Below are 23,318 nucleotides of genomic sequence, written 5' to 3' on the forward strand. Positions count from 1 at the left end.
GAAATCCACAAACGTGATGTTTTTCTGCACAACATAAAGTTTATATCAGATGGAAGCCTCCAGAAGTGCTTTGAACGCCTCTGGTTGTATAGAAGTCTATGCTTCATGTGTTGAAGCTGCATTCTCTCTGACCACCTGGTGGAGACTCTTCTGGTTGTATAGAAGTATATGCTTCATGTGTTAAAGCTGCATTCTCTCTCCTGACCACGAGGGGGTGACTCCTCTGGTTGTATAGAAGAATATGCTTCATGTGGTAAAGCTGCATTCTCTCTATTGACCACAAGGGGTGACTCCTCTGGTTGTATAGAAATCTATGCTTCATGTGTTAAAGCTGCATTCTCTCTGACTACCAGGGGGAGACTCCTCTGGTTGTATAGAAGTATATGCTTCATGTGTTAAAGCTGCATTCTCTCTCCTGACCAGCAGGGGGTGACTCCTCTGGTTGTATAGAAGTATATGCTTAATGTGTTAAAGCTGCATTCTCTCTCCTGACCAGCAGGGGGTGACTCCTCTGGTTGTATAGAAGTATATGTGTCATGTGTTAAAGCTGCATTCTCTCTGACCACCAGCGGGTGACTCCTCTGGTTGTATAGAACAATATGCTTCATGTGGTAAAGCTGCATTCTCTCTACTGACCACAAGGGGTGACTCCTCTGGTTGTATAGAAATATATGCTTCATGTGGTAAAGCTGCATTCTCTCTACTGACCACAAGGGGGAGACTCCTCTGATTGTATAGAAGTCTATGCTTCATGTGTTGAAGCTGCATTCTCTCTGACCACCTGGTGGAGACTCTTCAGGTTGTATAGAAGTATATGCTTAATGTGTTAAAGCTGCATTCTCTCTCCTGACCACCAGTGGGTGACTCCTCTGGTTGTATAGAAGTATATGCATCATGTGTTAAAGCTGCATTCTCTCTACTGACCACAAGGGGGAGACTCCTCTGGTTGTATAGAAGTCTATGCTTCATGTGTTAAAGCTGCATTCTCTCTGACTACCAGGGGGAGACTCCTCTGGTTGTATAGAAGTATATGCTTCATGTGTTAAAGCTGCATTCTCTCTCCTGACCAGCAGGGGGTGACTCCTCTGGTTGTATAGAAGTACATGATTCATGTGTTAAAGCTGTATTTTCTCTACTGACCACCAGGGAGAGACTCTTCTGGTTGTATAGAAGTCTATATAAATGACTTCTCTCTTGATGTATTTCCTCAGTAAACATTGTAATCATGAGTTTATGGTTGTTGTATTTCTAACTGACGGCGAGATTAACCAGACGTGTCGTAACAAGGTTTCTACTGGCGTGTGTGTGTGTGTGTGTGTGTGTGTGTGTGTGTGTGTGTGTTCGTCTCGTGGCTCTCCTGAGTGTCACAGCCAATCGAGTGACATTACATGTTAGCCGCTCCTCAGGAGAGCATCCATCCGAAGAAGCACCATATTTGTGGTCTCCATGGATACCAGCTGTGCACCTGAGCAAAATGTGATTCATTGTTGAAGGAGAGAGAGAGAGAGAGAGAGAGAGAGAGAGAGAGAGTGTGTGTGTGTGTGTGTGTGTGTGTGTGTGTGTGTGTGTGTGTGTGTGTGTGCGCGTGTATGTGCATGTGTATTTGTGTACGTGTGTGCGTGTGTGCATGTGTGTGTGTGTGGGTATGCGTTTGTGTATGCGTGTGTCTGTCTGTGTGTGCGTGTGTGTGTATGTGCGTGTGTGTGCGTGTATGTGCATATGCGTGTGTCTGTGTGGGTGTGTGTATGTGTATTTATGTGTGTCAGTGTATGTGTGTGATTTTCTGTGTGTGTATGTTTGCGTGTGTGTATGTGTGTGTCTGTGTGTATGTGTGTGTGCGTGTGTGTGTATGTCTGTGTGTGTGTGTGTGTGTGTGTGTGTGCATGTGTGTGTGTGTACGTGTGTCTGTGTGTGTGTATGTGTGTCTGTGTGTGTGTGTGTGTGTGTGTGTATGTCTGTGTGTGTGTGTGCATGTGTGTGTGTGTGTATGTGCATGTGTGTGTGTGTGTATGGTGTGTATGCGTGTGTGTGTGTGTGTGTGTGTGTTCTGGTAGTGTTTTACCTTTACTTAGTTACAGCAAAAGCAAAGCCTTCTATTGAACACACACACACACACACACACACACACACACACACACACACACACACACACCCTCCCTGTGCACAGTTCCCCCTCCCAGTGCCTCTCTCTCTCTCTCTCTCTCTCTCTCTCTCTCTCTCTCTCTCTCTCTTCTCTCTCTCTTTTTTTTTTGTCTGTTTTCTCTCTCTCTCTCTCTCTCTCTCCTTTTCTCTCTCTCTTTTCTCTCTCTCTCTCTCTCTCTTTCTCCAGTGACTCAGTATAATTGAATCATTTTTCTCCTCCTGAACTCTTTCTGGGCGTCAACATGACGTGACACTAAAAAGTGGGCGGGGCCTCAGCTCTCGCTCCCGCGGCGCCGAGGGAGCTAATCGACTCCCCGATGAACCCTCCGTCAACACACACCTCCGATTTAATCCAGTTGGTTTGTGACACCTCCCATGATGCATTGCGTCCCCGGCCGTATCCTTCTGTTTCCGCGGTGAGGGAGACACAAAATGAAACGATGAGGCGGCTAATGAAGAGAGATATATCAAGCCGGTGTTCGGCGGCTCGGGGCTCGTCTGGTGTGCGGCGAGGGAGCGGAAACGGATTCCGACAGCCAAGAAAAACCCAATTTGTGGGTCTGCCCGGGGTGGTTTGTTAGCTAAATGATTTCCTGACTGGTCCAAAACATCCGGCGGAGGAAGATTAGAGAAACAGAGAGCGAGGGAGACAGTTTAATAAACCCGAGGCGGGGCTGTAAAAGAAGTATATGCTCAGTGAAGTCAGTTTTTTATTATCAATCCTTTGTTTCGCGTGACCAACTTCTATTGGGGCCTCGTTGATTTGCTGCGTGTATCGATCTCTCGCATTGAGAGCCAGTCTTGAGTGGCTTTGAGCCCTTGCAGCCGTCTCAGAATAGCAGCCGGTTACAGAGGACGAGTGTGTGTGTGTGTGTGTGTGTGTGTGTGTGTGTGTGTGTGTGTGTGTGTGTGTGTGTGCGTGTGTGTGCAAATCCTGTCTGCTCTGTCAAGCTGCAAAAAAAAAACTGACGAGGGAGTCGATCCGTCGTGACGCACGTCGGAGCTCAGACATCCCGCCCGATGCTCCCATGGCTCTTCCGGAGCTAACACACACACTGACACACACACACACACACACACACACACACTGAATTCAAGTCACCGCTTTGATCCGGTGTGCTGCGTAGACAGCCATGACATTGGGTCTAAAGGCGTCATGGTCCCCAGAGGATGAGCCCCGCTGACTTCTTCCTCCAGTGCCAACATGAGGTTGAAAAACGGTTTAATTGAGTTTAATTTATGGCGGAGCTACGGACGTAGCATGCTAGCACGCTAAACTCAGTGGGTTCACACTACTGTGCCGAAACATCAGCCTGTTCAGAAAGCATTAAGCTGTTTATCCTCAGGGAAACTGATGTGCAGCAGTTGCAATACAAAGTGGGAAAAGTGCAGGTATTTTAAATAAAAACTGCAAAAAAGGTGCACATCCTCGGTGGTTTCGGTGGCCTGAAGAGGTCCAACGTTCACTCTCTTTTTAGCTCCATTTTTGGTCTCCACCAGCTCCTGAGATATATTTTTACCTGCTAAATGTTCAGCAGCAAGGTCCTAACTTTGTATAGAAGTCTATGCTTCAGGTGTTAAAGCTGCATTCTCTCTACTGACCACCAGGGGGCGACTCCTCTGATTGTATAGAAGTCTATGCCTCATCTGTTAAAGCTGCATTCTCTCTACTGACCACCAGGGGGCGACTCCTCTGGTTGTATAGAAGTCTATGCCTCATCTGTTAAAGCTGCATTCTCTCTACTGACCACCAGGGGGCGACTCCTCTGATTGTATAGAAGTCTATGCCTCATCTGTTAAAGCTGCATTCTCTCTACTGACCACCAGGGGGCGACCCTTTGGAAGTCTATGCTTCATGTGTTAAGAAACACAGTTTACGTAGTTATTTTAACTTCTTTTCTGAAACCAAACTAAATAGTTTTGTTGCCAAAACTAAATATTTTACGATCTTTTCCTAAACCTAATGAAGTATTTCACGATCTTGTCCTCAACCTAACTATTTAAGGATCTTTTCCTAAACCTAACAAAGTATTTTACAACCTTTAACGAAACCGAACTAAGTAGTTTTGTCGCCTAAATCATTTCACGATCATTCCAAGTAGCTTTGTTGCCGAAACTAAATATTGTACGATCTTTTCCTTAACCTAACTATTTAAGGATCTTTTTCTAAACCTAACTAAGTAGTTGTGTTACATAAACAAACTATTTTACGATCTTTTCCTAAACCTAACTAAGTATTTCACGATTTCTAAACCTAACTACGTTGTTTTGTAATCTAAACTAAATATTTCACGATCTTTTCCAAAACCTATAGCCGTTTCCTGTGAAAACAGAAGTTTTTATTTAAAAGGCTGTATCCATCCACGGCTTGAGAATTACCTTTGCAAATATTCTTTCTCGATCGCCGATCAACGCTAACTGGTTATTTCTGGAGGGGGCTCTTAAAGAGACAGGCACCAAAACTGAGCGTTTCAGACCGAGGCTGAACACGGGTATAGTCAGACAGACAGTGTGACGAAAATAGTGTGTTTTTTTAAGCATTAAAGCATGTAAACATGTTCCAGTTGAAACCTAAAATACAAGTATGGACCTTTAAAAATAAGCACCTTATGTCCCCTTTGCTACATCCACAATGTAAACCCTTACAATACAACATATGTCAGTTGTGAGCAGTGTTGTTCTCCTTTAACTCAAGCTGAAGCTAACTTCTCTTCACCTATAGAACAAGATGTCTCGTGGTTTCTATGAGACAACGTTCCCTCGTGTTCTCCTCCTCCTCATTTGCGTCTATTCTCGGCCGCTTTTCATCAGCGTTGTCACAACACATCATGCGGCGACTCGGCCTTCTCCGAAAGTTACGGCGCTGCGATGCTGCACGCGGTATTTTTTTCTTTACCCCCGAGGCCGCCGATGAGACGACGAGAGAAAGAAGGGGAGATTAAAAATAAAATGATAAAACGGACTAAGAGAAGCGGCCTGAAGGGGGTTTTAAAGAATCTGTCTCTTCTGGTTTTATAGACCGCTGCATCTATAACGTAATAGCATGACTTCTCATATTATTACTGCCAAGCTACACTTGTTTGAGGAATATATACAATATAATACACACATTTGGTTGCTGATGAAACACAGCACATGCTGCCTCTTCGTGCTCCTGGGCTTTGATGTCTTGAATAAGACCCGTGCTTCAATCCTCCGTCTTAAAGTCACAGAGCTTTGTGCTGTTCATGAGGGAATACAGTGTTGTTTACGTCCTCCTGACTGACAGGAATAAGCCGGCCCCTCCCTCCTGCCGTAAGCGGCCTCTTTTCTGCTGCAGGCGCATCAGAGGCACAGCGAGGTTCACACTCGTCAAGGAGGCAGGGGGCTGGGTGGAATCGACCATGTTGCATCACGGAGGAGGATGGAGAGGACGGCGTGGGAGGAGACGGCGAGGACCAGAGTCACAGAGTTGACTAGTTCTGCAGGGATGAAGCCAATAAGCCCCAGTTTGAGCTCTCCGGCTGCACGGTTTACTTACAGGGAACTCAGCCCCGCCCCCCTGAGTCAGCGTGGACGGCAATTAGATGGACACCGGGGGAAATCACAACATACACTACCAATACCAGAACAAGAAAATACCATTTCTGCCAATAAATCCCTCTAAATTTCACACACATGGCCGTTTTACAAGAATCAGCTTGAATCATAAATGTTGCTCAACCTTTTGACTTCAGTTGTGTTGCTCTCCCCGACAACACAAACCTTTTTTTTCTTCATTCCGTTTCATAAACGTGCTGCGGATCTGGTATCTGTTGCTTCTGGCTATTGATTCTCTCTCTCGACCTCAAAGCTCCCACCGGACAGATCTCTTGAATCATTTATCATCAGCTATTTCCTTTTTCCTCACAGCGGCAATCAGGTCCTGTACTCTCTGTTTTTGAGACCGCTGTTGTGAGTTTTTATTGCTTCTCTGTTGGATACGTGGTGTGGCTTTTTACGCCGCTCTTCTTGTTGTGATCAATGGTATCCGTTCAGTGGATCAAGCTGAGCAAACAAGTTCTCATGTGATGTATTGTCTCGTCTTGTCTGCAGGGAGTGACTAACGGCAGGAATGGAAGAGCAGTTATCCTCTTCTTTTTTTTACGGTATTTGTTTTCCTAAGCTGCTAAAATACATCTTGGATGACAATAGAGCAAACGAGAACTGATCTATAGTCGAGTCAATCTTAATTAGAAATGCCCCGCCTGGGGTTTTGGACATTTAGGATGATAACTGACATCTGTGTCTGTTTACCAAAGGCATGTAATGAGAGCACAGACGGCACCAGGTGCCTCATCTGCAGTGTATCTGATGTGTTTGTGCCATGAAAAGCCGTCCGTCGCCTCCGCTCATGCGGCGCTGGCCTTTAACTCTCCCACAAGGCGGCTCTGCGTAGATCTTCAGATCTGTTCCTTCATGTCTGTAGTGGCGTCGCTTTTCTCCTGGACCCAGCATGCACTGGGGGAAAGGGACACGTGTGAATTAGCCTTTGGACCATGTGTTACTGTCGCATGCGATACTGGTACTTACTTTTCAGACAGAAAAGCAGGCTTATTATATCTTGCAACCAACCGTTGGTTTCGCAGCTAAATTGACAATTAGCATTTTTCCAGTTTTTTGCAAGCTGACTCCTCACTATTCAATTCAATTAAGTGTATTTTGTATAGCCCAGAATCACAAATTACAAATTTGCCTCGGAGGATTTTACAATCTGTACACACTACTGCATTTTATTTCTTAAGCTGCACTGCAACTTGTATTCTATCATTTGTTTTTTGACTGTTTTAATGCTTTAAAATGAATGTTCTTAATTGTTTTGTTCTGCATTATGTTTCGATGCTTTTAATGGTTTTATGTGAAGCACTTTGAATCGCCTTGTTGTTGAAATGTGGTATACAAATACCGTAAAAGTCGGGTTACAAGACGCTACTACCTTTGGTCAGTGTCCCCGTTAGCTCCCCGCTGTAGCCAGCTAGCGCTCCTGCTAGCGCTCCGCTAGCTCTCCGACTACCACCGAAGGTAGCGGGGCAGAGGGGATGCGGGCAGTAGCAGCAGCAGCGGGTAGCTAGCAGCAGCGCTAGCAGCAGCGCTAGCAGCAGCACTAGCAGCAGCGCTAGCTTGCTACAGCGGGGACAACCACAGAAGCTAGGAGCGGCTTGTAACCCGACTTTTACGGTACACTTGCCTTGCCTTTTAAAATGAGAACTTTGCACTGGCTTAAGACTTAAATGTGAACTTTATTGGCGACCCGATAGATAAGTGGTTAGCGTGCACACATGACTCTCTTTCCGCACACTTCCTGTCTCTCTCCTATCAAATAAAAGCATTTCAAAAATCTCTGTGTTATGTATCACGCTTGACGTCACGGGACGTGTCGACTCTTGTGTCCACGCACTTGATTGATGCTGCGTCTGTCAGTTGGTGTGAGTGTGTGTGTGTGTGTGTGTGTGTGTGTGTGTGTGTGTGTGTGTGTGTGTGTGTGTGTGTGTGTGTGTGTGTGTGTGTGTGTGGGTGAATATATGGTTGTTCCGTATTGTTCATGCCTGTAACGTGGCCTCTGCTGAGGATGACATATAGGGGTGCTTGTGTGATTTAACTGTGGTGCGTTCAGGGTCAACATATGCCCCCTGGAACAAATAGGCACCCAAATGCTTTCTAGTGTCTCTTCACAATACAGAATATCTCTTCAACCACAAGGGCTATTTAAATAATTTCAAAAGGTAATATACAGAAAACACTTGTGAGACCAGTTGAGAGGTTCATATAGCAGTATATGTGTTACTGGTTCATTGGTTGATGATAGAACATAGGAAAGAAAAAGAAAAAATTATAATTTCCGAAAAAAGAAAAACTTCCAGGATGTATTTCCTCTTTTTAATTATGCATATCATCACTTTTTTATTCTATAAAAAATAACAGTATCTCTGCAAAGTTTTGAATTTGATTAATTGAAGTTAAATATTTTTAGTAATTAATTTAGTGCAGCTTTCGTAAACCGTAGGTTTAAGTCCGCTGAAAGCAAAAATGCCCTAACTTTCTTCCTGGACCTTGAACGCCTCTGGTTCCACAACAGAGGGGCTCTGCTCAAGCAGATGCACCAAAACACACCAAGCAAGTATTGTTCCTTCATATTTCATATTTCAGTTTTTTGGCTGGAATGTGCTTGATATCTTGCTGAGGCGTTGTCTGACAAGGGATTTGACGGCATTGGCGGATTCTGAAGGTCGTAAGCTTTCCAGAAAATCTCTGATTTAGGTAGCGATGTTGCACTCAGTGCAGCTTCTCTCTCCACACACTGTCAACAAAGTAGCAGCAATAAAACAAACACCCCCTCAGGTCTGCCGGTGTTACAGTCCTCCTCCCTCTGGACCGAACAAACCCGCCACAGCGCGTTACGTCCACAGCGGTGACACTTCCTGTTTAGAGCGCGGCGTCTGAAACGCCACACTGCTGTCACCCGGGAATAACATCAACCTGACAGTTATAACACTGTTCAAGTGTGCACATGTTCAGGCTCAATAGAAGCTGTTAAGATGTGACGTGCATAGTGACAGACACATATTTTGAGTCTGTGAACCTTGTTGTTTTATTCCACATGAATAAACCTAAATAAAGATTTCAAATTCCCACATACAAACCAGTCAAACCACGAAATCATGTTGTGCATTTGCTTTTTATTAGGGCTCGACAATATGGTCCAGTGCAATTTTCAAATTGCGGGCAATGCATTATTTGTTAAAAGCAAAAATGCGAGTAAAGACAATATCATTTTAAATAAATGCCCCGGCCAACACATCACATTCTAGGCTTAAGAAGGACCGTTATTTACCTTTTGATCTTGAATAACTGAATTAATTGTTTGTAATATATCAAATCACAACACACAAAACAATATGAAGAGGTATATTGTTATATTATTGTCCAGCATAGACCTGTCCTTAGCGAAGGAGGTGCGAGTTTGAGACACATCGTCCGTGCCGAAATGAGAAACTTATCAACTGTCCAATCACAGCTTGGCGTTGGAACCGTTGAGCTCGGCGTTGATGACGCAAACTGATGGCCGCCATGACAGAAAGCCTTCGAAATCAAACCGTTTCCTGGCTGGAGGGAAACTAGTGCCGGAAAAGAGGGATATTCTGGTTAGCGCTAATGGCTAGTTCGCTAGCTAGCATTAGCGTACAATAGCTGCAGGAGGATAAGCTAATGCTAGCACATGTCAGATTGCTAAAAAATGGGCAACAAATGTGAAACTGCAAGTTTTACACATTAAGTGGCTAAATAATTGTCCTTTTAACCAATGTATTTATTATATTTGTATTATTATTTTTGAATGTATTTCACTTTATTTCTTTGTTTCATGCCTGCAGAAAGGTGCCTCTTTCTTCTCGAGCCCGCGGTGAGCGATACACCATGACCGCAGGGCATCAGTTCAGGAAACAGGTTGAGCAATTTCCAATTCCCATCAAGCCTTGAGTCACTCTGAGTAAATAAGCGTCTGCCATGTTTGTTTGTTTTGCAGCTGATTGGAATCCACTCTCGCGTGCAGCGTTTGTGGGGAGATTTCTCAGAGCTTCTTGTTGTCTTGCTCCCTCCGAGCCCCGCACCGTCTCCGTGATGCGATGCGCGATGACGAATTGCTCCTTTAATTGCTGGTTAAACTGGGCCTCAGCCCGGCGGTTGCTGAGTGCCCAGAGAGAGAGAGAGAGAGAGAGAGAGAGAGAGAGAGACAGGAAGCAGCATTAAGACTGCGGCTGTCTGCAGCCTCCGTCTGTGGCATCCAGCGGGTGAGAGAGGGAGGGCCGGGATGACTCATAGGTCAGATTTTGTGTGTGTGTGTGTGTGTGTGTGTACCTGTGTGTGTGCGCGTGTGAAATTGCATCGTGCAAAGTTGTGTGTCCGTGTGAGACTTGTTTCTGAGGCAGAGCAGGAAGCTCCGCCCTGTGTCGTCAGAGCGTGAATCATTCACTGACTGCGGATTTTTTACTACAGCTGATTGAGAAAAATGCATTCGCGTCTTTGCTTCATTCACACTCTCGTCGGGAGTCATTTACACACACACACACACACACACACACACACACACACACACCCATAGGCTGTTTATAAGAAGTGGACGTTGTCATCGTGACGTCAACCGTTGCTTGTTGATTTACCAAATGAATGAACATCATGCTGCATTGAAGAAGACTTGAAACTAGAGATTGAGACATAAACTCATGTTTACAATGTTTACTGAGGGAATACATCAAGAGAAGGAGAGTCATTTATATAGACTTCTATACAACCAGAGGAGTCCCCCCTGGTGGTCAGGAGAGAGAATGCAGCTTTAAGACACGAAGCATATGCTTCTATACAACCAGAGGAGTCGCCCTCTGATGGTCAGTAGAGAGAATGCAGCTTTAACACATGAAGCATATAATTCTATACAACCAGAGGAGTTGCCCCCTGATGGTCAGGAGAGAGAATGCAGCCTTAACACATGAAGCATATACTTCTAAACAACCAGAGGAGTCACCCCCTGGTGGTCAGGAGAGAGAATGCAGCTTTAAGACACGAAGCATATACTTCTATACAACCAGAGGAGTCGCCCTCTGATGGTCAGGAGAGAGAATGCCGCTTTAACACATGAAGCATATACTTCTATACAACCAGAGGAGTCGCCCCCTGGTGCTTGGAAGAAAGAATGCAGCTTTAACACATGAAGCATAGACTTATATACAACCAGAGGAGTCGCCCCCTGGTGGTCAGGAGAGAGAATGCAGCTTTAAGACACGAAGCATATACTTCTATACAACCAGAGGAGTCACCCTCTGGTGGTCAGGACAGAGAATGCAGCTTTAAGACACGAAATATATACTTCTATACAACCACAGGAGTCACCCTCTGGTGGTCAGGAGAGAGAATGCAGCTTTAAGACACGAAGCATATACTTCTATACAACCAGAGGAGTCGCCCCCTGGTGGTCGCCGATTTGTTAACAAATGAATAAAATACAATCTAAATGTAGCATGTGGAGGAAATATGACCTTAAATGCATTAGATATGGATTCATAATGGCTGTGATGAGCGATGCTAAGCACCCAGTTCATGTTTTCTCTTTCATTTCATCTTGTTATGTTTTTTTACTGCTGTATCGAGGCTTTTACCATTACTATTCATGCATAAGTGTGATGATCATCTCGCTCCAAGCCGTCCCGGTTTTTATTCTCTCATGAATCCTAAATGTCCTGCCGATTTCATGTAGCTTTTCATAAACAGACAAAGCGTTCTGATTATTCTGTGTGTTCTCGTCACAGAGGAGTGACTCACGCTCCTCCATCATGTCCAACCTGCGGCCATCAGACGGCACAGTGGGGTTCAGCACTGGTACGTAAATAATGGAGGTTTTTTGGGGGGTAAAGAACTTTCAGATGAGAAACAAACATTTAATAAACGTCAGGCTCTTTGTGTTCTCCGGTTATCTGCAGACGTCTCAGACAAATGCAAACGGTTCTGTGAACCGATGATTCCATTGTTGTTGGGATTTTTTTTTTTTATCATTTCGGGGAACGGAGGATAAATCTGTGCTATGAAACGTCATATCTCACGTTTCACAAAAGAGCAAGAAAATGATGCATCACACCTTCTTCCACACACACACACACACACACACACACACACACACACACACACACACACACACACACACACACACACACACACACAGAGCAAAGAGGCTGACGTCAAACCCTGTCGACCCATTCACAACCTCTCTCTCTCTCTCTCTCTCTTTTGCTCTCCCTCTTTCTCTCTCTCTCTTGCTCTCTTGCTCTCTCTCCCTCCATCCCTCCCTCTCTCTCTTTTTCTCTCTTTCTCTCTCTATCTCTGTCTTGCTCTCTCTCACTCCCACCCTCCCTCCCTCTATTTCTCTCTCTCCCTATCTCCCTCTCCCCATCTCTTCCTCTCTCTCTCCCTCTCCTTCTCTCTCTCCCTCTTTTTCTCCCTCTCCCTGTCTCTCTCTTTCCCTGATTCTCGTTCTCCCTATCTCCCCCTCTTTCTCTCCCTCTCCTCATCTCTTCCTCATCTCTTCCTCTCCTTCTCCCGCTCCTTCTCTCCCTCTCTCCTCTCCCTCTCTCTCTCTCTTTCTCTCTCTCTCTCTCTCTCTCTCTCCATGCTTCTGACAGCCCGAGTTAAACATCAGACATATTGGTGTAACGAACGGCCTCGACCAGGAGGAGTGTGTGTGTGTGTGTGTGTGTGTGTGTGTGTGTGTGTGTGTGTGTGTGTGTGTGTGTGTGTGTGTGTGTGTGTGTGTGTGTAAAGAGCACTAATGGCTGAAGGGTCCGTGACCCCCTGAAAACATCATTATTTATTCATTTAAAAAGACACACACACACACACACACACACACTTCATGCTCTTTAAGTGTTTTTAATCTCTAGAAACCAGTTTTCACAATCAGCTTCAGTCAGAACGGTTTAAGAAAATATGATAAACAAACAGATTTGTATGTTCAACTGTAACATTAAGAGATGGTGAACGAATAAATGGAAGCAGTTGATTCAAAAATAAATTAAAAAACATCCAGCCAAAACTCACACTGTGAGTCAGAAGAACCGCAAGAAAAAACAAAAAGTCCATAAACTCCAAAATCTATTAATGAGCAAATGAAAAATACAATAAAATGAAAATAAAACAATAATCCGAAACGTGAGGGCGGGCTGGAAGCTGATTGGTGGAGGAAACGAATGGACCAATCAGGGACAAGGAGGGGAAACCACAAACAAACACAGGAAGTCAGAGGCTGGGAACTTCAAAATAAAACAGGAAACAGAACCGAAGACACATTTCCGACAGAACAATCCCAACTCATGTGTTTTCCAGAGCTTTCAACCGTATCAAAACACTTTTCTCGTCCCCTTAAAGGCTTAAAAATAAACCTTTAAAGGGCCACTTACTGTACTATTCTTGTTTTGCTTTTAATCGTTTTACATGGTCGTCATCAGTGGATGGAGATTATGCTTTTCTTATTTTTATTTCTTACATTTTTGCAAGATTAGGACCCAATAAAGAGTCACATTCTGCATGAGGAGATTATATAACATGAAAGTAGATGTACCAGTTCTTCTGCTGGATAAGTTTCAGTGAAAAAAAAAGAAGAAACTACTAATTGCCTGTGAGAAAAACTTCTCATTTGACCTGAGTAAAACCTTGGTGTGTGTGTGTGTGTGTGTGTGTGTGTGTGTGTGTGTGTGTGTGTGTGTGTTTTCTTCTTCTCCTCCAGTGGACAGGCCTGTGGAAGTGGGGGCGGAACTGAGCTGTAATTGGTTTCTGTTTACCAGTAATCCTGCCACAAAGAAACCACCGCGAGCAATTAGCCAGACAGCTCAGACTCTATCAGCGTGTGTGTGTGTGTGTGTGTGTGTGTGTTAGTCGTGATGGAAAATGTAATTAGGCCGAGATGGAAATCAGCTCTTTTGTTTCTTTTGGTCTCCCGGTCCTTAAATGTCCGGTATGACAACATAAAGAAATGAAATAAAAAAGGCAGACTTTTCCATATGAGTCCATATTGAGCCGTGCATGTGACCCGACTGGGCCTTTAAAAGGTCCTCATAGTTTGAGAGGATGTCAGCGTGTGACTCATCACTCTTTGTCTCCACACAAAGTGGTTTTCAGAGCACCCAAAAAAAAAGAAAAAAGAAGATTTGATTAGTTTGTAACGTCTCAGAAGCATCTTCCTCTGTGCTCCTCTGTTTGCATGAGGGACATTTGCATGAAAAGGTTTTCTCCAACTCCTTCATTCAGATTCAGTTGTTGGCGGCTTGTGCTTCATCGTGGGTCGAATGTCAAACAAATGTGTTTTATTTCCGTACACGGAGAAGTATTTATATTCTGCAACGGTGACAAAGCTGAACCCAAGTGAGTTCCTCTGGAGCAGATCAGTGGAGGAGAGCTGAGCTCACATCAAACACAACGAAGATGACGAAGGGGATTTATGAATGAAACTGAGAAGCAGCCCACACACACACACACACACACACACACACACTGATCCGTACCAGACGAGATTTGACAAGCAGCCAAAAATAGAGACGACAGTGCAGCCTTGCTGACGACAGAAGCTCTCTCTCACACACACACACACACACACACACACACCTCTGCAGTCCCTCTGTCTCCCCGCCCGTCTCGGGTTTTTGGCGGAGTCCGTATGTGTGAGTCATCGCCGGGCTTCAACCTGCCTCTGTCTCCCGGCGCTGCAGCAGAGACACAACAGCAGTGACAACGACTGAGAGCCTCAGACGCAAAGACACAAAAAGAATCAGAAAATTAAACATTTATTGACCCTTTTATTTGCATTAAAGGGCGAATAAGTCAGTTTTGAGCCCCTGGAAATATTGGCATTTAACAAAATGCGGCACTTTTGCATAATAAAACAAGCTCATGAGCCTCATTCTCACATTACAGAACAGTCTTTCTGTCTTTCAATCATTTTATTTTAAGTTTTTTACAAGTTACACATTACTAGACAACAAAAACAAAAAACAACAACAAATAAGTACAAAAAATTACAGCATAACAACCAACTATACGAACAATCAGGGACAGAAAAAAAATCAGGGACAGAAAAACATAGACATAAATGGCACATAGATCATCATCCTCCATATTGAACATATAAAACAATTATATTGATCTCATTCTAACCACCATTTTATTTCCACTTCACACAGGCCACTTATACAGTCTTATCAGCCCTTCAGTCAATGGTCCTAAATATAGCCCTGTTTATGAATGTATTCATTTCATCTCAGGCTGCGACAGAAGCCTTTATTCTGTACTACTTCCAGAGCTTCAAAGAGAGAGAGAGAGAGAGAGAGAGAGAGGCTGACTCAAATCAACGAGGACGAGCGTGCGCGTGCGCGCGTGCGGCTGCGTATATCCCCCTCCGTCGCTCTGTGACGCACGAGTCAGGTGGTTCCTCTAATAGCAAGAGGAGCTGTCCGCGGTGCTGAAACCAGACCCACGCCGCGAGACAGGGAGATGCTCAGCGCGCCCACGAGCCTCGACCCAGACTAAGCACAGAACAGGTGAGACACGGGGGTGTTTACGTGCACGCGACATGTACACAGAGGGGCTTTTGGGGGGCTTTTTGGGGCTTTTTGGGGCTTTTTGGAGCGAGCTCGTGATCGTGGAGCTGTTCTCCAACCTGATGCACGAGGAGATGAAGAGGTCGCACCGCAGCTTCTTTGTTCTCATTACGCTTCATTTTTTATTTTATTGTTTTGTAGCTCATATAATTGCTACTTTTCTGTCACGTGAAGAAGAAGAAATAAGTATAACTGTGTGAAGTGATTTGCGATTTAAATTCAGGTTTGGAAAAGCGAAAGTAAAAAGTAGGCAGATTTTTAAAAAAAATGTAAAAATGAAGAAGAAAAAGAGGACAGTAATTGTTTATTGTTTATGCATCGTCGCATTTGCATCGTTCTTACTTACCTCCTGTTTTAGAAAGAGAGTAATAATAATAATAATATATATATATATATATATATATATATATATATATATATATAAATATATATATATATATATAAATATATATGTAAATATCCGTGCATTTTTAAATGCATGTAGAACATGAAGAACAACTATTCTATTTGATTTAAAGCTTCAGAAAAACCGTAATAAATCGGGAGTTCAGAGGTTTTCGTCGGTTTAAGGTTCCGTGCATGAAACGACAGCCTAAACCGGGTTACCTTGACAACGGGGCCGTGACTCACGGAGAGCTGCAAATTTGACGACTAATGAGATTTGCACGAGAGCTGAATGCTGCAGGCAGGGACACCTGCAACAGGCAGGGGGCTGCAGGACACACAACAACACAACGAGCAGGATAGCACTTTTTATTATTATGAATTATCATTATTAAAGAGAAGGTTGATAGCTGCTTCTCAGCATTCTTTTGTTTTTTTGTGCTGCTGCATCTGTAAGAGCTGCATAAAACATGACAAAAAATAATATATATATTGGAATTAAAACAAGTAAAACAAAGTCAACCACACAAGGAAACTGGAATATAATTAATAATAATAGAATTATAATGAATATAAATGGAGATATTGAAGCAAAAAGCCGTCGATCCCATTTCAAAGCTCCCGCCTCTGGGCGGTCCGTCATCAGACCTGACTCGTCTCCTTTGTCTTCCCCCTGCAGGCGTCGCCATGCCGTCACTCTCCCAGACCTCCGCCGGCCCCCTCCTCGTCCGCTTGGCCAACTTCCTGTCGCTCCTCCTCTTCCTCGGCTCCCCCGCCGCCCGCGGGGTTTCCCTCAGAGACCACCGGCTGCGGAGCGGCGAGTCGGAGCCCTCTCTCCGGACCCCGGACGTCGACATGCTGAAGGCCCTGGAGTACATCGAGGGCCTCCGCCAGAGCACCGCCGGCCACGTGGACGACGCCGAGAAGCTGCGCGCCATGCTGAGGCTGGTTGCTAACCCCGTGCAGAGCAAGGATGAGGAGGAAGAGGAGGAGGAGGAAGGAAGGGAGGACAAGAGCGAGGAGCTGCTCCAGGCCGTGCTCAGCACCCTGCAGCAGACGGAGAAGGCCTCCGAGCCGGCGCCGCCTCTCAGGCCGCAGCCGAAGCAGCAGCAGCGCGGCATCCTGCCGCACGAGAAGCTGCCGCTGATGTTCGAGGACGACGAGGACGAGGAGGGCGAGGGCGACGAGGAAGAGGAGGGCGAGACGGGGAGCCCCTTCAAGCGCACCAACGAGAACGTGGAGGAGAAGTACACGCCGCAGAACCTGGCGACGCTGCAGTCGGTGTTCGACGAGCTGGACAAGATGACGAGCGTGAAGACGAGGCGCCAGGAGGAGGACGAGGAGGGTGAGGATGAAGATGACATGTTTAATGTGAGGAACGTGGGGTACGATGACGGGGATCTCGCAGACTGGGGTCCGCCTCAAGAGGAGGAGGAAGAGGAGGAGGAGGACAAACACGAGGTCGACCGAGGGCTCGATTACGTCGACGATAATGAGGAAGAGGCCGGCGAGGATGACGAAGAGGACCCCGATGAAAGCTACCCGGTCAAGAGGTCGAACGAGCCGGACGACGTGGCCAACCTGGTGGACTACTACCTCCTGAAGGTGCTGGAGAAGACGGAAGAGGAGGAGCACAAGCGAGAGATCGAGGAAGAGGAAGAGGAGGAGGAGGAGAAGCAGAGGGCTCAGAGGAGAGCGGCTCAGACGCTACGGTACGGAGACGACGTCGACCCGCGGGCCGTCTACCAGCTCATCCAGTTCTCCCGGAAGTACCAGATCCCGCCGGAGGATCTGGTGGACATGCTCAGAACCGGAGAGACGATGAGCCAAGACATGTCGAGAAAGAGCGGCGGATTATCCAGAGCGGGAAACAGGGTTTCCCCGAAGAAGACGCACAGGATTCCCGAAGCGAAATTCTACAGCCGACAAAAGACCCCCGAGGAGCGGCGGACGGAGGAGATCCTCCGCATCCTGGGACTCGGCCCCGCGGAGGACCGGGCCCCCGCGGAGGACCGGGCCCCCGCTGCAAAGCAGCAGTACAAGAGCTCGCCGTCGCGGCTTCTTCGCACTCGGCCCGCGCCGGCGCGTTCGGGGGAGCGGCGCCCGTCGAAAACGGACGACGACAACGACGACGACTACGAGGACGAGCTGGCGGCGTTTCTGGCGGCTCAGATGCTGCCGCGGTACCCGAAGCCCGCCGCCGCCGCCACCGCCGCACGTGGCCAGAAGCGAGACGAGGCCGGGCAGAGCGCGGCGGCGGCGGCGGCGGCGGCGGCGGGCTCTTTCCAGCGCGCCGCGCAGGCGTACTTCGACCGCATGGACTCAGATCAAAGCCCCGGGGAGACGAGGCGGGCGGAGGGCGAGGAGACGGGCGGCGGCACGCGGATGCGAGGCTTTGACAACGAGGCGGTGATGAAGCTGCTGAGCGCCCTGAGCCCAGAAACTGAAGAAAGTGACGACACAACCGGCCAGGGATTTTAAGACAGATATACATATACTGTATGTATATATATGTAGTATATATATAATGTTTTGATGGAGGGAGAGGGTGGAAATAAAGTATTTTGAGGTATAAAACACGAGATATTCTGTAGGTTTACAAAAAAGTTGCTGTTTATTAGCAGAGATTTGAGTGTTTAGACATTCAGTTGATGCTTTTTTTTTATGAGTTTGTTGCTCAACAACCAGAACATGTGACTCACCAGCCTTTCAGTACACACACACACACACACACACACATATGCACGCACGCACACAAATCAGTGTTGGATCCCAGATTCACTTGTGTTTATTCTTTCTTTCTTTTTTATTTTTTTGTAAATGTGGTCATATGTGACATACCTGAGGTTAATAAAGCATTGACTTTATTTTTCCTTACTGTGTCGTGGTTCTTCATTTACTCATCACACAATGCATTTGAATTAAACAACCGCTCTTTTCAGTCATAAAACCCCGAGATTGATATGAAATATGAGGCTTTAAAAAAAGGCACTTAAAGATCCATAAACATTGAGGTTATCGCAGCGTTTCTCCAAACAAGTCCCGATCAGATGAGAGTAATAAACCTCGAGCTTCAAGACGTCCTCGTCCTCTCGGGGCTCAGTAGGCAGGTTTGCTCATGTATTCCTCCATCGTCTGGGACGAGAGCAGAGACACGTTCCATGTGAGTAATAAGAAGAATAAACTATAACCATAAGCGTCTCACCCCTGAGGGAATACCTCCTGCAGCGTGTCCGCCTCCTCCATGGACACGCGCACGGCCACTTTGGATGTTTCTAGAACTTCTCCTTCCATCAGGAACTCGTCCAGGAGGAAGTACGCCTTCTCGAAGTTGAAGATGATGTCCAGCTCACACACCTGCAGCAACGTGATACGAATTCAACTTTAAAGGTGATAATAAAGAATAAAGAAGCTAAAGGAGGCTCCTGCTGTGCTACTGTGTGGTGAGCAGGTTGTGAAGAATAAAGACAAGTTGTGTTTGTCGTCTTGTTTTGCACAACAAAAACAAGCAGATGCACCTTCTGGACACCAGGGGGCGTCACTAGAGTTCAGACCCTGGGCCATTATTGTACATATAAAGCATTAAACCTCACGGTTTTGTATATATATATATATGTATATATATATATATATATATATATATATATATATATATATATATATATATATATATACATATATATATACATATATATATATATATATGTATATATATATATGTATATATATATATATATATATATATATGTATATATATATATGTATATATATATATATATATATATCGATGGATTGAGGATATAATGTATATGTACATTATTATATATACATTATATATAATATCATGTATATATATAATAATGTATATATATATATAATATATCATATATATATTATTATATGTATATATATTATATATACATTATATATATACATTATTATAATTATATATATATACATACATATATACTATATGCATATATACATATATATACTATATATGTATATATGTATATACTATATATATGTATAATATACATATATACATATATGTATATTATACATATGTATATATATATATATACATATATCCTCAATCCATTGATATATTCATATATATATATATATATATATATATATATATATATATATATATATATATGGATTGAGGTTTTAACAATCAGAAAACAGGTGTAATATTAGCGCGTCACATGCAGTACTTTTGTATGTGTTTACTGCCATGTGTTATACGTTAAGTGATCACTGTAAAAATAAAAGTTTATATCTGTAGCGGCAGAGTAAATAAAATATGATATATTTTACATCTTCTATTCATTGTAATTGTGATGAAAAGGTCCAGAATGCATGAAACATATAAAAGTGTGAGACACATTTGTAGACTAAAGTAGGTCAAGTAGGTCACTTTAGGTAAAAGTAGGTCATGTTTTATGAAAGGTATTTAGGTTAAAGCTCGCTGTGTGTCACTCACATTGCCAAAGTATTTATCCAGCAGCTCCACGTATCTGTGCAGCACTTCCAGGGCCAGCAGCTCATTGTCCTGGTTCTCCAGGCCGGAGCAGAAGTACAGGCTGGCATACCTGCAGGTGGAGGGGTCAAAGGTCAGGGCAGCTTTGGAGTACATGCATTTCAAATAGAAGGAAAAGAGCATATACACTTGTGTTTAATTATACTTGTGGACAGTTTTACTGAGGATGTTTAGTTAAACTAATTTAAGATTTTCAACGAAGAAAAACAACAAATGTGCAAAAGCTTCATAGAGGTCACTTATTCTGTTTTAATATATCATTGTAGTAAGGATGAGTATTGCTAGGATTTGATGTAAACTATACTCTTATTGATTCTGCTCATCAGTTCGGTTCCTTAACAATAATCTAATCTGTTCTTTTTGATTATTTTGTGAGAGAAAAAAGACAATGAATTTAGAAAAGGTATATATATATATATATATATGTATATATATATATATATATATACATATATATATATATATATATATATATATATATATATATGGTTTTATTGAGTTCTCAGCATCTACTGGAGTCAAATGTAGCCTCACTTTGGACCTTTGTCTCCTCTCTGCCACGATGTGTGTGTGTGTGTGTGTGTGTGTGTGTGTGTGTGTGTGTGTGTGTGTGTGTGTGTGTGTGTGTGCGTGTGTGTGTGTGTGTCAGAGTGAGGCACAAAGACAAAGACACACAGAGAAAGAGGAGGTTTCAGACGAGGAGATCTCCCTCCGTATCTTTTCTAAAGTACCGTTAGCATAACCGTTAGCTTCTTGCTAATTTAGAACCGACTACACTGCACTGGAACATGTGATACTGTGAGGCAGTGATCTAGGTCACCCGCTGTATGTTAAACCAGACGTTTACTGTCCGGGTCTGGAGAAAGGGTGCGTCTGTTTCTTCTGTCTGCATTCTGAAGCATTAAGCAAAGAGGACACGCTCAAGTTAATCATTAAGCCTCAACGCAGTCAAAGGTGGTTTCGGCTCAACGCCCAAGTCTCTACTGAAAGGACCGCCGCTGACCGCATCACCTCTTGTAAACGACCTTGAGGTCCCGCCAGTGGAGGAAGTTGCAGGAGCGAGGCGGACGCGCCAACACCAGCATCATCATGTCCCGGATCACCTTCTTCTTCTCCCGGTCCGTCACGGGCGTGAACCACTTCTGCAGGCGCAGCTTCCCCTGCCGGCTGAACAGCAACAGGAAGCGCATCTGAGGACGGCGGCAACACGGAACGCTATGAAAACAACAGTCATGAAAACATTTTGTCTTAGCGATTTTACCAGGTGCTAAAAACTCCGGTTCTGCCGAGTGAAGCGGATGCAGAAGTGACTCCTCTGGTTGTATAGAAGTCTATGCTTCATGTGTTAAAGCTGCATTCTCTCTCATGACCACCAGGGGGTGACTCCTCTGGTTGTATAGAAGTCTATGCTTCATGTATTAAAGCTGCATTCTCTCTACTGACCACCAGGGGGTGACTCCTCTGGTTGTATAGAAGTATATGCTTCATGTGTTAAAGCTGCATTCTCTCTCCTGACCACCAGGGGGCGACTCCTCTGGTTGTATAGAAGTATATGCTTCATGTATTAAAGCTGCATTCTCTCTACTGACCGCTAGGGGGTGACTCCTCTGGTTGTATAGAAGTATATGCTTCATGTGCTAAAACTGCATTCTCTCTACTGATCACCAGGGGGTGACTCCTCTGGTTGTATAGAAGTATATGCGTCATGTGTTAAAGTTGCATTCTCTCTCCTGACCACCAGGGGGCGACTCCTCTGGTTGTATAGAAGTCTATATAAAATGTCTATCTTCATGTATTCCCTCAGTAAACCAAAAGGTAACATCACGATGACCTCGTCCACTTCTTATAAACAATGTATGTGTGTTACGGATAAAACAATCCAACAGGAGGAACATCTTGAAGCAAACACACACACACACACACACACACACACACACACACACACACACACACACAGTCATAAAACTCCCACCTAAAGTTTAAGCTGCCTGAAGCAAAACCACCAACAATGAGCGACAACAAATAGATTTCACAACTAGGAATGTGAATAAAAACACATCTTTTAGTGCGATGACAGTAAATACAATGTGTGATGTTGTGCAACAGCAATTCATTTAAGGTGCAGCAGCACTATAGTCCTGCCTGAAGGCAAGATACAGCAACGCAACTATAACTATATAAATATTTAACGGCAATGTGATTATTTCAAGTGGAATTCCAGATTCATTCGTTTGAAGCACTTCTGCAAACGAAACCAACGTTCTTGAGATTTTCATTTGCCTGCAGACACAACAAACTATCATTCATTCTAGCTCAAGCTTTTCACATGTCACATTTCATAGTGACATGTGATCAATCTGACACATTATTCTCTTTAAAACATCAGTCTGTTGAGGAGAATATCTCCTCCGAAGCATCAACTATGACCTTTGATCCAGGAAGTGAATTGCAGTAAAAAAGAAGTAAAGCAATCCCAACCGCCCGTAGAGTTGTGTCTACTTGTAGATGACACGCAGCAGCTGCCTTGTGTATTCATTACAGTGTAATAAGCTGCGTGTACCTGCAGACAGGTGAACACAGAACTCACCATGTTGTGGCAGCAGAGGACAGAAGTGACCCAAACACGTGCAGAGCCTTCAGGCTGCGTGATAAAAACCCGCAGAGTTCACTCTCCTACTGGATCTGGTGCGTTTTGAGATGCGGCGATACGTTCATGCTCTTCCCAGAAGTCAGCGCGCTCCCTCACCTTCTCCGGCCGTAGCCACGCCCCCCTGCTGCGCTCTGATTGGCTCTACAGCAAAAACACAGACAGGTGAATCGCTGCAGAGAGAAGAGAGAGGAGATGCAGATTTAAAGTACTGTTCAGTTAGTAGTGATGTACATGATTAGTTCAGAGTATATTTATGAATATGCAACACACATAACTGTGATAATTAATGATAGTTATTTTTGTAATGAATCCAATTAGCTCTCTAGCTAAATCTGGCACATTTACATTGAGGTGGAAAATAAAAATGTTGATTAACGAGAACTGTACATGTCCAAATAAATAAACAAATAAATAAATATAAAAATTGCAATATAATGAGATAATG

General features: G+C 44.4%; 2 protein-coding genes across 2 annotated transcripts in view; one reads left to right on the top strand and one right to left on the bottom strand.

Annotated features, from left to right (window-relative positions):
- Positions 1-16,364: 16,364 nt before the first annotated feature.
- scg2a (secretogranin II a) lies at positions 16,365-18,161 on the top strand (the record flags this gene model as incomplete). The annotated part of the gene is made up of 1 exon (XM_079225175.1): positions 16,365-18,161. One exon carries the CDS (start codon positions 16,365-16,367, stop codon positions 18,156-18,158), a length of 1,794 nt encoding a protein of 597 aa, XP_079081301.1. The 3' UTR covers positions 18,159-18,161.
- Positions 18,162-18,740: 579 nt separating this feature from the next.
- wdfy1 (WD repeat and FYVE domain containing 1) overlaps positions 18,741-23,318 on the bottom strand; it is a gene marked incomplete at both ends in the record, with an annotated part of 28,726 nt that continues 24,148 nt past the window's right edge. The window contains 4 exons of the mRNA XM_079225176.1: positions 18,741-18,812; positions 18,897-19,034; positions 20,167-20,275; positions 21,235-21,413. Coding sequence (XP_079081302.1) covers positions 18,777-18,812; positions 18,897-19,034; positions 20,167-20,275; positions 21,235-21,413 — 462 coding nt within the window. The remainder of the gene's footprint in view (positions 18,813-18,896; positions 19,035-20,166; positions 20,276-21,234; positions 21,414-23,318) is intronic.

Source organism: Taurulus bubalis, assembly GCF_910589615.1.
Source record: "Taurulus bubalis genome assembly, chromosome: 10".
Lineage (NCBI taxonomy): Eukaryota > Metazoa > Chordata > Actinopteri > Perciformes > Cottidae > Taurulus > Taurulus bubalis.